We start from the raw sequence: 17,516 nt of genomic DNA, 5'->3' as shown, positions 1-17,516 counted from the left end.
ATGTCACACGGGGCTGATTCTTGGCCTGTGGATAAATACTGCCTGACAATCAGTTAATCTGCTGCTCTACACTGGCCTCACACTGTGTGTTTACAAACAACGAAACTTTACAGTCGCCTTATTTTTCAACCCAAATGAACTATTTGTCGTTCAGTTTGTGGAACACTGATGACATCACTGCCTCTACATAAATATCTGCCTTTGGTAAGTGATGATGTCAGGCTGCTTAGGAACCATTAGAAACAAACAAGGATCATGCAAATGTACACAAATAATTTTGTTTTATTATAAAAATAGTTTACATTAAAAATATAAATATACGAAAATATATATATTTTTATTATAAAAATAAATAACATTAAAAATATAAATACAAATATATATATATGACTGTTATATATTAGTTTAGAAGTCTTCTGGCAGCTGTTCAAATTTTGTGAATGCCTTGTGCACGTCTGAGGGAAGTGGTGTCATACAATCTGTGGGTGTTACAACCCCACAATCACTTTGCTCTTCTTCTTCTGCAGCCTGGACATCTTGGCTGGGTATAAATGGCGCCTGCAACTGCCTGTCCCTCAGAGCTTTCCAGTCTATTGGCTAGAAATACAAATAAAAGCCGTTTTATCTTCTGCTGAATTAAGTGATTTATTGCCATATGAGATTACCCAGCAGAGAAACTCAGTCACTAATGTGCAAGTGAAATCTACCCCCCCCCACACTTTCCCAAATACATCTGCCCTGCTCGATGTCTGAAACATGAACTTACCTCAAAGTAATAGAATTTCTGCAATTGTTCCCCATCGTTTCTAACTGATCCCAGACGGAATTTGGGGTCTTTCTCTAGGAGCTGCACAAGGAAAATAATAGTTACACATCAGCACCAATTAAATCATGTCTATTTATTATGTATTTCTATTCTACTAAATAATTCAAACCCAGTCTTGTGTATGTGTATATATATCTCACACATACATATGGGACAAATGTCATCCCAGTGGGTTAGTCAGTGATATAACGTGACAACTTACTGCTCTTATTATTGTAGCGGTTCTGTTATCCAGGTTGGTTGGATATTCTGGTTCTGTATTCAGAACATTTTCACATAACTCCTCCATTTCTCCGGTGAATGGCAACTGCAGAAACAAAAACACATTTCTTTAGGAGCTGGGAAAGGGCAGCAGTGTTACGGTAGGGCAATCGTTTCTGAGCCGATTGTGTTATTATTTAGGGGGTATAATGAGGGGATTATTGCAAGAGGGATTATGGGACATCTCTAGTATCAAGTAAAAGGAAGACAGAATTCTAGAGCCTAATGGGATCTACCAATGGGTGCTTTGTACTTACCTTCCCAACAGCCATTTCATACATAGTGACACCTAAAGCCCACCAGTCCACTGTTCTGTTATAGAGGTCTTCTCTGAGAATTTCAGGAGCTGCGTAACGAAAATCTCCGCATGGGTAGCTCATTACAGAACTGAATTCAATACCTTGAATACAAGCAGAAACAAAACAGTGTTATCTTAGACCCAACTAGGAGTATCTGAGGGGGGTATCTTGCTCTTCTGCAATAGGCTCAGCTCCATCTGCAAATGAGCTGATGGCTGAGTGGAGGTGGACTCATATCCGGTGCCTAGAGAAGCACCAGACTTAAATACAGCCCAGCCCAACGTATATCATTATACCAGTATATCTTACCATCTCTGCACAGTCCAAAATCTGCCAATTTTGCATAACCAGCGCTGTCCAGAACGATATTTTCAGGCTTTATATCTCTGCAAGTAAAGAAACATAAGGTTAAGGCCATCAATATCATTTCCCCTGCTGAATGGCACACCCAGTTGCTCAGATATACTGTGAACCCCAGTGTTGGACTGGGGGTCCTGGGCCCACTGGGACTGCTACCTTAGTGTCGGCCTGGGACACCAGGGGCCCACCCAAAAACTTTAGACCAGGGGCCCACTCTCAGTACTATTATTCTTCCTCTCCTCACTCAACCTCTATTCTCCTAGTCTCTTTTTCCCGAGCTACAAGCCGGTTGCCTGTCTCTCTAGTACTTACCGGTGGACATAACGGTTCTCGTGTAAGAACTTGATCCCCAGGACGATGCACGCAGAATAGAATCTGTGAAATAAACACATAATCACTTGTTATAGACACACACACACAGTAGATGGGGAATATACAGAAATTGCAGGAAGTTACCCAGTGATACTTACAAAGTGCTTTCATAGGGGAGAGCTTCGTTCTTCAGCCGGGACGCTAAACTGCCTCCAGCGGCGAATTCCATGGCTATATACGCATGGTGCTCACTCTGGAAAGAGCAGAACAGACTCACAAGGAAAGGGTTCCTGGAGTTCCTCGCCAATCTCAATATGTCTCTCTCCAGGAAAAGCCTGAAACAGAAGCCAACCAACATGTCAGGACAGTTCACATAGGTCTTCACCCATAGCAATTAATGTGCATAGGATAATTAGTTTTCTACATGTTAGAAAATGTAAACAAAGATCTGATTGGTTACTTTATGAGAAACTGCTCCAGTGCAATTTAGCTCCGATGTTAATAAATCAGTCCATGCATGTTAAAAGAAAAAACTCTACCAACCTTTCAATTATTCCATTTTCATGGTAATTATTCTTGTCGACGCGTTTGATGGCAAACATCTTCTTCGTTTTTTTGTGTTCTGCCTGATAGACCTGTAACGAGAGCGAGAATATTATATTTCTCTGCAAGTGGCAACTAACAGCCTAATGTTAACCAGGGACGAGTAACTCACCTGTCCAAAGCATCCGCTGCCAAGCCATCGGCAGAACTGGAAGTCGTCAGTTGAGATCAAAGAGGTCTGACCACTGAATGAAAATAAAAGTCAAGTTTAGTCACATCAGTAAATATTCTTCTATGTTAGAGTATTGGTACCAGGAACAGTTTAACTTACACTGAGCCAGGACACTTCTGATAGGCACAAGCAGCTCCAGTCTCTGCTCTCTCTGCCAATGTCTCTGTCTGGGCAGGAGGAGCAATAATGAAAGAACTTGGACGAGACCAGGGAACCTAAAAAGCAAAAAGACACTTAATTCAGATGCCTTGTGGCAAAAAGTCATTTGTGAATATTGAGGTTTATTATGCAAAGCAAACTGTCCTGTTACAATGTTCTATAAATAATCTTCTTACAATGATGTTGTTACAACTGTATCACTAGAACCATAATCATAATTAGAACATTAGATCATTAGGTCCAGGACAGGTTTCTCATACTTTATGGTGATACTGACGCTTGGTCTGATAGCAAAGCCTTTCTATTGTGTAAAAGAGAATATACTCACTGAGATACTTCCACTTCTATTCAAGTCTTCCGACAGATCCTCGGATAGGGAATCTGATGTATTTTCACTGCTTTCTGGTAGATTTGAATATGATGATTCTTCTGAAGAATTTTCGATCTTTAATATATTTACACTGCCTGGTCTGGTATATGAGTCTTCAGACAGATCCTCGGATATCGCATACGAAGTGTTGTCACTGACTTCTGATGAATATTCAATCTTTAATATATTCACACTGCCTGTTGTTGTATCTGAATCATTTGCTAGATGTTCCATCACTAATGAAGTACTGATCTCTGAGTCATCTATAAGATCCTGGAAAGAGAAATATATAAAGATCAGCTGAAAGGTCTCATTGGCAGAAGGACAGACTGGGATTCCCAACTGCTTTTGTACAAATATGTTTTATAAGTGACATGAGCAGAACCAGCAATTCTACTTTTTCTATATATACTTACTTTTCCTTCTATCTGACGACTCTTATGTGTCTCCAGTAGTTCAGTACAGTCGGCAGGTAAGGAAACAGCAGGGGCGATTTCTGTAGTGTATTCTGTAGGAAACAATAGATAATCCATTATAAAGTGCCTATAAATAAGTTATATAGTGAGGGGTCTGAGAATGGAGGAAATTAGCAATTTCACTAAGAAGCGTAAAGATAAGGAATTTTAAAGGACTTGTATTTGTTTGATTTGTCTATAATCTGTCTCGTGCCCCCAGCTGTTGGTTAGAGGTTGGCTGAGCAGTGGCTACAACCATCAGGGAACTGTGGGCACTGCCAATACAGCAATGAATAACATTATAGGACATGGATTCTACTGAAATTGTACTATACCGAGTCGGTTTTCAGCTTCTTGTACGACCATCAATATCGCTACAGAACTTGGAAACATCTGAATCGGCTCAGAAAAGCTGCTTTCACAATCCTACAAAATAAAGTTGAAAAGAAAAGAGTTTAGAGCAAAATCAAATGTTTCATAGACACTTTACACATATCTATAAATCATATATGGGCAATATTTATTGTGGGGAAGAAGCACCTCGATTTCTACTTTCTCTTCCTCTACGGTTTTTTCTATTATAACCGTTGTTTCGATCTCCTTTTCGTTCTGATCTTTCTCTATCCGTGCTTCTGGACACATCACCGGCGACACTTGGAAAAGGTGCACGGGGGTCGGCACGTTGTAGTTCATCGGCTTCTGAATTTAATAAACACGTATGGGATTTTGTTAGAATCATATATAGTTAGAAACATATAAAGACAGCAGTTTTGTGTCATGTACATATTTATATATATTTATATATGATTTATAGTTATGGACATTGCTCTGTTTATTATTGTTGATGGTAAGTGGAAATTGGGGGTGAGATAAAGGTGTCACTATCTTAGTGTAAATGTGCCAGTTTATGTTAAAGGAAATATAAATAGTAATAATGGCTAAAAGTGGGACTCACAGTATCATCGATGATCAGAGGATGAACCTGTAAATAAGAATAAAGAGGAGTCAGTAGGAAATCTCTGTACATTCAGGGAACAGTATTTGCTTTAATAGGAATAATCGCACTGCGCTGCCCCTTTAATCAGGTGTAGCCTGAGCCTCTTCATTCCGCCCGAGTCTCATTGACGTCACACAGAGAAAGGGTCAGAGCCGCCTTACCTCGTTTTTACGTCGAAATACATTTCGGATAATTCTTAAACATCGACATTCTCTTCTCGACATTGTTCTACTCCTGCAACATAAACAGTGATAAATAGGTCATTATCTCTAATTGTATTTGGAAACAAAAGGAACTTTCCATAGATAAAACAACCCAATACAATTATATTATTCCCAGTTAAAGTCAGTAATGAAATGGTAACAGCAACTGCCCCTGTACATAGTAGTAAGTTGTGTTGCGCTTCTAAGGGCAGGGGCACACGGGCAGATTCGGGGAGATTTAGTCGCCTGGCAACTAATCGCCTCTTCTGCGGGCCGACAATCTCCCCGAACTGCCTTTCGCCTGCTATAATGAGGGAATGGCAATCCTATAAGTAGAACTAAGGTGCGGGCCACAATATAGGCTCTCACACTACTTCCCTGGACATAGAAAGCCGAGCACTTACTTGATTAAATGTCAATTCTTTTGATGAAATTTGATGAAAATCTAATGAAGTTTAAGTCTGATGAAGTTTGATGAAATGTGATAAAAGTCTAAAAAAGTTTAAATCTGATGAAGTTTGGTACACAGTAATAACACTGGCACAAACTAAGATAGTTGATGACAAAAGCAGCAGAGCTGTTAACTCTACTGCGACTGAACACCAACTGATCTGTCAACAATCTGGCCAGTCAAGACCTAGATGTTGGGACATTATGACATCACCATCTGCAGCTGTGTAAACATCACATGACCACCTGGAAAATCAAGCTGTACAACTAAAACCACGATGTTGGGGCATTATGACATCATAAGTCAATTATGACATCATCATCTGCACCTGTGTAAACATCACATGACCCACCTGTAATTACAAGCTGGACATCCAAGACCAGGATGTTGGGGCATTGTGACATCATCTGCACCTGTAGATGTAAACATCACATGACCCACCTACAAGCTGTGTATAGAGTCCCTGACCACATGATGTAACAATACTCCTGAATCAAATGCTTATATTAAAATATTGTCCTAACCAAACAAAAAATAGTCTAAATGCACTAAAACATAAGCACTAAATGTCACCAAATGTCACAATACAGGTACCTTTATCCTTAAACCTGTTATCCAGAAAGCTCTGAATTACGGAAAGGCTGTCTCGAATAGACTCCATTTTATCCAAATAATCCAAATTTTTAAAAATGATTTTCTTTTTAATAATAAAACAGTCGCTTGTACTTGATCCCAACTAAGATATAATGAATCCTTATCGGAAGCAAAACCAGCCTATTGGCTTTATTTAATCTTTACATGATTTTCTAGTAGACTCAAGGCATGAAGATCTAAATAAATTAAAGATCCATTATCCGGAAAACTCCAGTTCCCATAGTGTCAGGGCTATAACCTGCAATTCCAAGTCAAATTTTTAAGTCATTCACAGATTGAGGAATTTGGACAATCAGGAGAAAATCTTTGCCCCCATAGGTGCAGGTGACAGCACAAAGCTTGATCCATGGATCCATTAAGGAGTCAGTCAGGTTTATTAAAGGAGATTTTCCCATAGAGTCACACTGACTTGTCCCACCGCACACTCTCCATGTAGTGAATGTCAATCTCATTATAACACATTCCTATTCCTTCTTGGCACAGGCCAATGACCAAACCCCAAGGGTCTACCAACATGTGTGACCATAGGATCTCTCTTCTGATTCTGTCTGTCTGTCTGTCTGTCTGTGTCGCTGCAACTACATAGCACTGGGTTTCTATGGAACAGGCTCTCAGCAGCACCTGGTACAGAAAATATACAGCAAATTAGGGACTAAGTCACTCCTGTGTATTCAAGATTGGGAGAGGGGTGGGATACACAGTCCCAGTACAGTAGGTACAGTAGGTATGTGGGTAGGTAGTTTGTGTGCAGGTGGGAGAGGGGAGGGATACACAGTCCCAGTACAGTAGGTACAGTAGGTATGTGGGTAGGTAGTTTGTGTACAGGTGGGAGAGGGGAGGGATACACAGTCCCAGTACAGTAGGTACAGTAGGTATGTGGGTAGGTAGTTTGTGTACAGGTGGGAGAGGGGTGGGATACACAGTCCCAGTACAGTAGGTACAGTAGGTATGTGGGTAGGTAGTTTGTGTGCAGGTGGGAGAGGGGAGGGATACACAGTCCCAGTACAGTAGGTACAGTAGGTATGTGGGTAGGTAGTTTGTGTGCAGGTGGGAGAGGGGAGGGATACACAGTCCCAGTACAGTAGGTACAGTAGGTATGTGGGTAGGTAGTTTGTGTGCAGGTGGGAGAGGGGAGGGATACACAGTCCCAGTACAGTAGGTACAGTAGGTATGTGGGTAGGTAGTTTGTGTGCAGGTGGGAGAGGGGAGGGATACACAGTCCCAGTACAGTAGGTATGTGGGTAGGTAGTTTGTGTACAGGTGGGAGAGGGGAGGGATACACAGTCCCAGTACAGTAGGTACAGTAGGTATGTGGGTAGGTAGTTTGTGTGCAGGTGGGAGAGGGGAGGGATACACAGTCCCAGTACAGTAGGTATGTGGGTAGGTAGTTTGTGTACAGGTGGGAGAGGGGAGGGATACACAGTCCCAGTACAGTAGGTACAGTAGGTATGTGGGTAGGTAGTTTGTGTGCAGGTGGGAGAGGGGAGGGATACACAGTCCCAGTACAGTAGGTACAGTAGGTATGTGGGTAGGTAGTTTGTGTGCAGGTGGGGGAGGGGTGGGATACACAGTCCCAGTACAGTAGGTACAGTAGGTATGTGGGTAGGTAGTTTGTGTGCAGGTGGGGGAGGGGTGGGATACACAGTCCCAGTACAGTAGGTACAGTAGGTATGTGGGTAGGTAGTTTGTGTGCAGGTGGGAGAGGGGAGGGATACACAGTCCCAGTACAGTAGGTACAGTAGGTATGTGGGTAGGTAGTTTCTATATTGGCAGAATACAAATTCAATACAAACCTCACAATGTGCCAGACCAGTAGTGAGGGTAAAGGCAGAAGGTAAGTGAGAACTTTTGCTCCTTGTTGGGCCAGTGCCAAGGAGAATTCTGGGAATCAGAGTTCATAACACACACCAAGGCCAATCTACAAAGGAGAAATAAGATTAAGTCTTTCTTGTTATGATTCAATATCATTGGCTGAATTCACTATAGGACGAGATCTGCACCTACTCTAAGCTATTGTATCTGCTACACAGAAATACAGCGACACCTGCTGGATAGGAATGAAACTGCAGCTCAATCACCTGTATCACCTGTGCCTGTCCTTTCAGCTGGTGTCATATTAATGATAGTACAAGGGATGTGGGGAGCAGAGACATAGGGTAAGTGCTGAGAAATCTGTATCTGGGGAAAGTGTAATCAATCAGATATTTATTGCTGCCACTTCTATCCCTATAGGAGGGGGTGTGTGTGCTGATTGGAAATGCATTGCTCCCCCAAACCAGTGCTCCTTACCTTTCCTGCTGGAGAAGTGATGGGGCAAATAAGCTCTGGGGATGGTGGATCTGCTCTCCTTGAGGGACACTAGTTCTGCAAGTCAGACAGGTGAGTTTTGTGGTATAGGGATACTATGTGCCCTGTGTCAGAGGAGAATGGGAAAAGGGGAGCAAATGAAGCTGTCTGGGGGGCTGATAATATATCAGGAGAAATACTCAGTGTGCAGGTAATACTATAGACCACATGCAATAAGCATAAGTGTGGTATAAAAGTGCAGCAGCTACCATTTAGAAGCAGTTTATTTTTCTCCACTGAAAGGAGATGCCATAGTGTTTGTTATTTTTACTCGCTTAAATGGGCTGTTCCCCTTTATATTAACTGTTAGTATGATTTAGAGAGTGATACTCTGAGACAGTTTACAATTGGTTTTCATTTTTTATTATTTGTGGTTTTTGACTTATTTAACTTTTTATTCAGCAGCTGTACAGTTTGCGTTTTCCGACATCTGGTTGCTAGGGTCCAAATGACCCTAGCAACCTTGCATGGATTTGAATAAGACACTGGAATATAAATAGGAGAGGCCTGAATAGAAAGATGAGGAATAAAAAGTAGCAATAACTATACACTTGTAGCCTTACAGAGCATTTGTTTTTAAATGGGGTCAGTGACCCCCACTGGAAAGCTACAAAGAGTCAGAAGAAGAAGGCAAATAATTTTAAAAAAACTATAAAAAGTAAATAATGGAGAACAATTGAAAAGTTGCTTAAAATTAGGCATTCTACAGCAAACTAAAAGTTAATTTGAAGGTTAAACAGCCATTTAATCAACGGCTCCACCCAGGGGGTATCAATCAAACTCAGTCCCATTGTTGCCAAGTTCACTCTCCCGGTGCCTTTCCTACAGCAGCCGCCATATTGGATTTCCTTAATAAAGTAACCTGCAGCATCTCTGCATTCTTCTCTCATTGATCACCAGTTTATTAGATTTAGGGCTAACAAATCTCATCTGATAACAATCTCCTGTGTAATTTAGTCCTTAAAGGGGTGGTTCACCTTTAAATTAACCGTTAGTATGATATAGAGAGGGATATTCTAATACCGTTTGCAATTGGTTTTCATTTTTTATTATTTGTGGTTTTTGAGTTATTTAGCTTTTTATTCAGCAGCTCTCCAGTTTGCGATTTCAGCCATCTGGTTGCTAGGGTCCAATTTCCCCTAGCAACCATGCATTGATTTGAATAAGAGACTGGAACATGAATAGGAGAGGCCTGAATAGAAAGAGGAGTTGCAATAACAATGGGTTTGGTTTTTTTTAGATGGGGGTCAGTGGCCCTGTAAAGAGCAAGTCAAACAGCTCAAAAAGTAAAAAATATGAACAATGACGACCAATTGCAAAGTTGCTAAGAATTGGACATTTTATAACATAGAACAAAGAGCAAGAGATGTGTCCAGAGAAGGATCAGGCGTCTGGGCAGTGGCGGAACTATTGGGCCCCACAGCAAATTTATTTTAGGGCCCCCCAAATATGCAAAGGATGGGCCCCCTGCTTGCTCTGTAGTTATATAATATATATATATACATATAAATATATATTCCACCCCCTGCACCTGAGCTTTTGGGGAGTAGAAATGTTAAACTGAGCCGTCGGTACTTTAGTTCCCCTTTATTGTCCAGAAGCAGCAAGGGAATGATCCCACGTGTCACTATAACAAAGGACAAGACTCGAAACAGCAGGAGACCTAATTGGGGTTTGAGCCAAAGATAAACAACACCCCCCCCATTATGTACAGAGATGGGTACAGAGATGGGGGTGAGTCAGGAACATTGTAGTTGATACAGGAATCTGCGCCTGTCCCCAATAATAAGCCCTTATTGTAACAGGGAGTAGACTGAGGGGATGCTGGGAAATGTAGTACAACGTGTGTGTCTGACCAATAACATGGCATCCCACAGCAGGATCATTCCCACAAGCCTGTGTGACTCTTTGGCTGAGCATTCTGGGATATGTAGTAGAGCGGGACACGTGGGTCTGTTCCGCTCATGACTGGGCTTTGGCCTGCACTGGTCACACTCCTTCACACTCTCCCACGAAGCCTCAGCTGCAGCCGCCGCCGCCGCCGCGTTGACGTCAAAACGCGCTCCGCCACCAACCAGACGCTTCCTGACTTCCCTTTCTCAATATGGCGCCGCCAGAACGCGGCGGGGCGGAAGTGGAGCTGTATCATTTAGGCTTCCGATGCGCTGGGAGACTGCGCAGTATCACAGAGAGAAGCTTGATGGTGTCTAATGCAGTGAAACATTTACCGAGCACGGGGAGGAGGCTTTAATCTCAGCTGGGAATGGGATGTCTGCACCGCCGTTGCTTTATAACTGCTGTTACGTGCGCTTAAAGGGCAACTATACCCAAAGAACAGTGGCATTGGGCCTCATTTATATATATATATATATATATATATATATATATATATATATATATATATATATATATATAGACCACACCCCTTTCTGTGGCCACACCCCCTAATTACCATGTTTGTTTTACAAAATTTGGCAGGTTATGAAAGTTTGAAAATATTTCTCCTCATCTAAACTGTGTTTTTGTGTCTCAAAATTGTTACAAAGTATCTTATTTGCACCTGTTAGCTGTTCTGGGCTCTCTGCTAAAAGCCAATTAAGTGAGAAACTTTGTTTCTTTTTTTGGCTGTTCAGTGCAGAGAAAAGAGGGACTTTCCAGTACAAATGAGGGACTGCGGATTGAGCTGTCAAAAGAGGGACTGTCCCTCCGAAAAAGGGACAGCTGGGAGGTATGTCTATATATATATATATATATATATATATATATATATATATATATATATATATATATATATATATATATATATATACCCATGTTCTATTGTAGGCTCCACACAACTTCCCTTCTTTATTATAACCACAGTTGTGTCCTGCTGCTGTTCATAATAGTCTGCCCACAGGAGCCCAGGAGCAGCCAGTTCTGCATTCATTTCCTGGAGACTGTTACTAGACAACCTGAAACTGATTGTCTCCTGCATTTCTACTGGGCCCCTTCTGTCCTCACCTTTAAAATAACTGTTAGTATGATGTAGAGAGGGATATTCTGAGACAATTTGCAATTGGTTTTTATTATTTGTGGTTTTTGACTTATTTAGCTTTTTATTCAGCAGCTCTCCAGTTTGTAATTTTAGCCATCTGGTTGCTAGGGTCCCAATTCCCCTAGCAACCATGCACTGATTTGAATAAGAGACTGGAATATGAATAGGAGAGGCCTGGATAGAATTATGAAGAATAAAAAGTAACAATAATATTACATTTCTAGCCTTACAGAGTATTTGTTTTTTAGATGGGGTCAGTGACCCCCATTTGAAAACTGCAGTCAGAAGCAGGAGGCAAATAATTTAAAAACGATAAAAAAAAAAACAGGCCAATAGAATTAGCCATTCTATAACATACTAAAAGTTAACTGAAAGGTGAACCACTACTTTTAAAGGTTGGTTCACCTTTAATATAAGTTTTAGTATGTTATAGAATGGCTAATTCTAAGCAACTTTTCAATTGGCCTTCGTTATTTATTTTTTTATAGTTTTTGCATTATTTGTCTTTCCAGTTGTTTATTTAAATCAGTGCATGGTTGTTAGGGTAATCTGGAGATGGAGCTCAACGAGCACATGTGAGTCTTCCTTTATACCATGTGATTCCACCTAAGGGTCTCTCCTTTTTTCTCTTTCTTGCTACATTTGTTCCATAGTCCCACTGTGAGCTGCCAGTTCATATCTTTCTAACGAACAGGGTTACTATCTCTCGCTCCGCGGGTTCGTTATTGACACCCTGAAGGAAGTGGATCAGTACAAGAAGTGTATCAGGACAAGAAGTGGAGCAGGACAGGAAGTGGATCATTCAGGAAGTGGAGCAGGGCAGAAAGTGTTACTGAATGTTCGTGGGGTGGTGGTGTTGGGGGAACACTAGGGTTGCCACGTGGCCGTTATTTTACTGGCCTGGCCAGTAATGATGGTTGTTCCCAATGTTATGATCCCAATGTTATTACTAGGGAATAAAGATAAATATATAGGAAGGCCAGTGATCCCAATGTTATTAATAGGGAATAAAGATAAATATATAGGAAGGCCAGTGATCCCAATGTTATTAATAGGGAATAAAGATAAATATATAGGAAGGTCAGTGATCTCAATGTTATTAATAGGGAATAAAGATAAATATATAGGAAGGCCAGTGATCCCAATGTTATTAATAGGGAATAAAGATAAATATATAGGAAGGTCAGTGATCCCAATGTTATTAATAGGGAATAAAGATAAATATATAGGAAGGTCAGTGATCCCAATGTTATTAATAGGGAATAAAGATAAATATATAGGAAGGTCAGTGATCCCAATGTTATTAATAGGGAATAAAGATAAATATATAGGAAGGCCAGTGATCCCAATGTTATTAATAGGGAATAAAGATAAATATATAGGAAGGCCAGTGATCCCAATGTTATTAATAGGGAATAAAGATAAATATATAGGAAGGTCAGTGATCCCAATGTTATTAATAGGGAATAAAGATAAATATATAGGAAGGTCAGTGATCCCAATGTTATTAATAGGGAATAAAGATAAATATATAGGAAGGCCAGTGATATGATCCCAATGTTATTAATAGGGAATAAAGATAAATATATAGGAAGGCCAGTGATCCCAATGTTATTACTAGGGAATAAAGATAAATATATAGGAAGGTCAGTGATCCCAATGTTATTAATAGGGAATAAAGATAAATATATAGGAAGGCCAGTGATATGATCCCAATGTTATTAATAGGGGAATAAAGATAAATATATAGGAAGGTCAGTGATCCCAATGTTATTAATAGGGAATAAAGATAAATATATAGGAAGGTCAGTGATCCCAATGTTATTAATAGGGAATAAAGATAAATATATAGGAAGGTCAGTGATCCCAATGTTATTAATAGGGAATAAAGATAAATATATAGGAAGGTCAGTGATCCCAATGTTATTAATAGGGAATAAAGATAAATATATAGGAAGGTCAGTGATCCCAATGTTATTAATAGGGAATAAAGATAAATATATAGGAAGGTCAGTGATCCCAATGTTATTAATAGGGAATAAAGATAAATATATAGGAAGGCCAGTGATCCCAATGTTATTAATAGGGAATAAAGATAAATATATAGGAAGGTCAGTGATCTCAATGTTATTAATAGGAAATAAAGATAAATATATAGGAAGGTCAGTGATCCCAATGTTATTAATAGGGAATAAAGATAAATATATAGGAAGGTCAGTGATCCCAATGTTATTAATAGGGAATAAAGATAAATATATAGGAAGGTCAGTGATCCCAATGTTATTAATAGGGAATAAAGATAAATATATAGGAAGGTCAGTGATCCCAATGTTATTAATAGGGAATAAAGATAAATATATAGGAAGGCCAGTGATCCCAATGTTATTAATAGGGAATAAAGATAAATATATAGGAAGGTCAGTGATCCCAATGTTATTAATAGGGAATAAAGATAAATATATAAGAAGCCGGTATTTATTTCCAGAAAAGGTGGAAACCCTTGGGAACACACAGTGAAAGATGTGCTCCCGGCTCTGGAGAATAACAAAGAGCAGGTAATATTCTGCCTCATGGGCACCTAATTAATAGGGAGAAGTGGGTGAGACCAAGTGATGGGGACTGTGTGGCCCTGGCATGAAATTGTCATTTAAATATTACTGTCCTCTTTGTTTTACATTTTCTGATACTGCCTCTAACCTGACTCTATGTAATATGGAATTTTTTTTTTCAATACCGTCCAGATGGCGGATTGCATCCATCGTATCTTGTACAAAGGATGAGAGAGTGGTGACAAATGATTTCAATACTTCATACACATATATATATACTTGCTGCTTCTGTTAGGCCTCCTATGCCCGAGACAATCGGCGACCTGGGGGTGACTTTGTATTTTTATGTTTTTTCAGAATTGTGTAAAAAAGTTGGAACTACAGGATCTTTATTGGTGAAGACAGCTACTATATTTTGATACTTACCCTTAAGTGGTCACACATTCCACCTATTGCATGTTTTTAGTTAATGGAAGACGAGGATGATGGCGAGAGCAGCTCCCACTGTTCCCAACTTGGATAGGCAGGTGTTGCTCTAATGGGAACAATGGAAGGGAGGATGACTGTGCATTATAAGTAACTAGCCAACACTTTATGGACTCAAACTAACTGCCTATTTTGGCATCTCTTAAATGGGTCCATGATCCACCTTTTGCATTTTTCAAGTGATTTTATGGATACTATCCTGCACTGCACATGTGACTGAAATGCAGTGAGTTTGTTGTTTGGTTTGTGGTTTGTTTGGTGTGTGTCCCCCTTTTTAGTTATAAGTTATCAATAAAAGTGACATTTTAACACAGTTAAGCTATCATATACATTCTGATGAAGCCATCTGAACTGGGGTGCTAGGAATTGGAGGAAGGGCACAGAGCATAGAAGTGCTATTCCTTTGATCCAAGATTAGTTCTTAGTATGAAACTATAACTCCCACATTTAACCCCCATGTCTCTTCTCTCTGCAGATAAACAAGATCCTGGAGTCGCTGAACACACAGTTACAGACCAAGGGGTTGTCCCAGTCATTCTGCACTAATGTCCAATCTTACCCCAGGGATGGGGAATGTCTGTCTAGAACTACAGCATCTTGCATCCACATCAAGCTCAGGGATCATGGGAGTTGTAGTGCAACTGGAAGCCAGCTCAAATGCAGACCATTTATAGTGCTTAGACCATGTGTCATTAATAGGGTAAGTCTCCTTGGGGCTAATACTAGGGACATTTCATTTAGCGACCACATCCCACTGGGTAAGTGAATCTAATCTTCCTCCCTCTGGGCTGCTCTCTTTCCCATGGTCAAGCAGCTTTATCCCAACTGAGAAGCCTTTTGGGTGCGAGTTTCCATTGCAGTGATATCTATATAGGAATTGTAGTGCAGGTTGGTGGAGTTTCCATTGTAAGAGGGAATCTTTATGCTGCTTCTCTTGGCCCAGACAAAGCATTTCAGGAGGTAAGCCCAGTTATTTGGAGACTAGGCCCCACCCCTACCATGGGAAAGAGAGCAGCCCAGAAGCAGCTTGCATAGATGATCAAAGTTCTCTGTGTGAGTAAGTATTGGGGGGGATTAAATAGACTTACCCTTGCTACACTTTAGTAATAGGCCCAGGTCTCATTCTGCAAAGGCTTGTGGGATATGTATGCTTTTCATTATGTCAGATTTTTTATGTGTGTACAACTAGGTCCCTTAAGGAGAGAATTCGAGAACATATTAATCAGATCAGCAATACTAATTACAGTAATAAAACTAATGTCACTAGACACTTTATGGAATGTAATAATAGTAATCTTAAATATTTTTCTATACAAGGGATTGAACAAGTGAGGACAGGTATAAGGGGAAGAAATAGTTAACCAAATTACATAGGAGAGAAGTATATTGGATTTTCTACTTGCAGACGCGGTTGCCATTGGGTTTAAACTTCGTATTTGATGTGACTTGTTATGTATAGTTATATAAACATTTCTTACAAATTTTAACTGTGAATACTGTATTAAACTATTTAACCCCGGAACATGGAGTTTATAGTAGTGGAGAGACTAAGGGCCCTTACTCACGGGTGTTTGAAGCTGCGCTCCCCTGCGTTCCGGTTTTATGCGTTCAGCCGCAGGGGAGCACAGGAGTAGACGCGCTGAATTCTTTTCAATGGGACTGTACTCACACAATGTAATTTCTCCTACCGCACACCTGTAGTTCACCAATCCCGCAACTGGTGGTGCGTTTCTTCCATTGACTTGGCCGGGTCCCTTAGCAACGAATGTGTATAGAAAACGGATCCGCACACACACTGGTTAATGCAGTCTAGGAGTATCCCCTTTTATTCAGCCACCAAACATTCAACGTTTCGGGGGGGAACACCCACCCTTCATCACCCCGACTGCATTAACCAGTGTGTGTGCGGATCCGTTTTCTATACACATTCGTTACTGTACTTACACAGACACATGTTGCATTTTTCCTGCGTCCGGCGCTTACATGCGTCTGTGATACAAATCGCATGCAACGGAAATAAGGTAAGAGATAGAAATGTCGGATGAAGTCGCAGCGTTGATCCAAAGCGACACGACTGTCGGATGCAGACGCAGCGTGCATCACTTACCTTATTTCCGTTGCATGCGATTTGTCACTGGCGTTTTGTCGGAGCACGTCCGTGTAGTCCTACCCTAAGAGGTTCAGAATTTTGGCCAGGTTTAATATGATTTAATTATAGCCATGCCTTACTCACTTATAAGGAAAATGATCTTCAGTGATCGTGACCAATCAGATGTTAGCTTTTACTGTTCTAGACCATTTAGCACTCGTCTAGCAGCTTCTCTGTTTGGCTGGGGATTATGGGTATATTGTCTTTAGTTGTATGAAGCTGCTGTACGTAGGGAGTGGTGCAGAGATTTATGGCCTGGCCTGGCCGAACGGAATGCGAATCCTAATTTGCATATGCATATGCAAATTAGGGGCGGGAGGATAATCGTGTGACGTTTTGTCACAAAACTAGGAAGTAAAAAAATTTTTCCATCCCCAATTTGCATATGCAGATTCGGTTCAGTATTCGGCCGAATCTTTCGCGATGGCTTAGGGGCTTCGGCCGAATCCAAAATAGTGGATTCGGTTAGGGTTGCCACCCGGCCGATATTTTACCGGCCTAGCCGGTTAAATACCTGCTAAGGCCGGGGCCGGTATTTCAAATTTACCGGCAATGTAGCTGCCGGTTAATTTGTAATACAATCAAAAGGAGCCCTCGGCCTGCCCCCAATCCCCTGCAACTTACCTTTTCTTTTGCCTCTTCTAGCGTCCGCGGGTCTCCGTTGTGTGGCCCCGCCCTTTTGACGTCACGTCCCGCCCCTTTTGAAGTCAAGCCCGCCCATTTGAGGCCCCGCCCCCCAGCAGCCGGTAAATTTTTTTATAAAAGGTGGCAACCCTAGATTCGGTGCATCCCTAGATATTGTACTTCTAATAAACGTGACAGAATGG

General features: G+C 40.9%; 1 protein-coding gene and 1 pseudogene across 2 annotated transcripts; both read right to left on the bottom strand.

Annotated features, from left to right (window-relative positions):
- Positions 1 to 355: 355 nt before the first annotated feature.
- LOC108699460 (serine/threonine-protein kinase N2) lies at positions 356 to 6,118 on the bottom strand. 2 transcript variants are annotated; one of them, XM_041573766.1, is made up of 8 exons: positions 4,976 to 6,118; positions 4,773 to 4,799; positions 4,153 to 4,516; positions 1,696 to 3,870; positions 1,345 to 1,487; positions 1,029 to 1,133; positions 767 to 847; positions 356 to 597 (listed from the first exon to the last, which is right to left on the bottom strand). In XM_041573766.1, the coding sequence occupies exons 4-8, from the start codon at positions 1,811 to 1,813 to the stop codon at positions 406 to 408; spliced, it is 639 nt and encodes a 212-aa protein (XP_041429700.1). In that variant the 5' UTR covers positions 1,814 to 3,870; positions 4,153 to 4,516; positions 4,773 to 4,799; positions 4,976 to 6,118; the 3' UTR covers positions 356 to 405. The 2 variants fall into 2 exon arrangements, with proteins under 2 accessions (XP_041429700.1, XP_041429699.1); XM_041573765.1 differs by lacking the exon at positions 4,976 to 6,118 and having other exon boundaries at positions 4,153 to 4,963.
- A 192-nt stretch (positions 6,119 to 6,310) lies between these two features.
- On the bottom strand, positions 6,311 to 8,723 carry LOC121397360 (annotated as a pseudogene).
- Between the last annotated feature and the right edge of the window lie 8,793 nt (positions 8,724 to 17,516).

Source organism: Xenopus laevis, chromosome 8L (assembly GCF_017654675.1).
Source record: "Xenopus laevis strain J_2021 chromosome 8L, Xenopus_laevis_v10.1, whole genome shotgun sequence".
Classification (NCBI taxonomy): Eukaryota; Metazoa; Chordata; class Amphibia; order Anura; family Pipidae; genus Xenopus; species Xenopus laevis.
This window is presented reverse-complemented; position numbering and strand designations above follow the sequence as displayed.

Excerpts from the sequence above, each read along its gene's own strand:
- LOC108699460 (XM_041573766.1), bottom strand. The coding sequence starts at position 1,813 with ATGATATTGATGGCCTTAACCTTATGTTTCTTTACTTGCAGAGATATA. Across the intron at positions 848-1,028 it reads CCGCTACAATAATAAGAGCA|CTCCTAGAGAAAGACCCCAA; the intron begins GTAAGTTGTCAC and ends TTCCTTGTGCAG. Across the intron at positions 598-766 it reads AGAAATTCTATTACTTTGAG|CCAATAGACTGGAAAGCTCT; the intron begins GTAAGTTCATGT and ends TTGTATTTCTAG.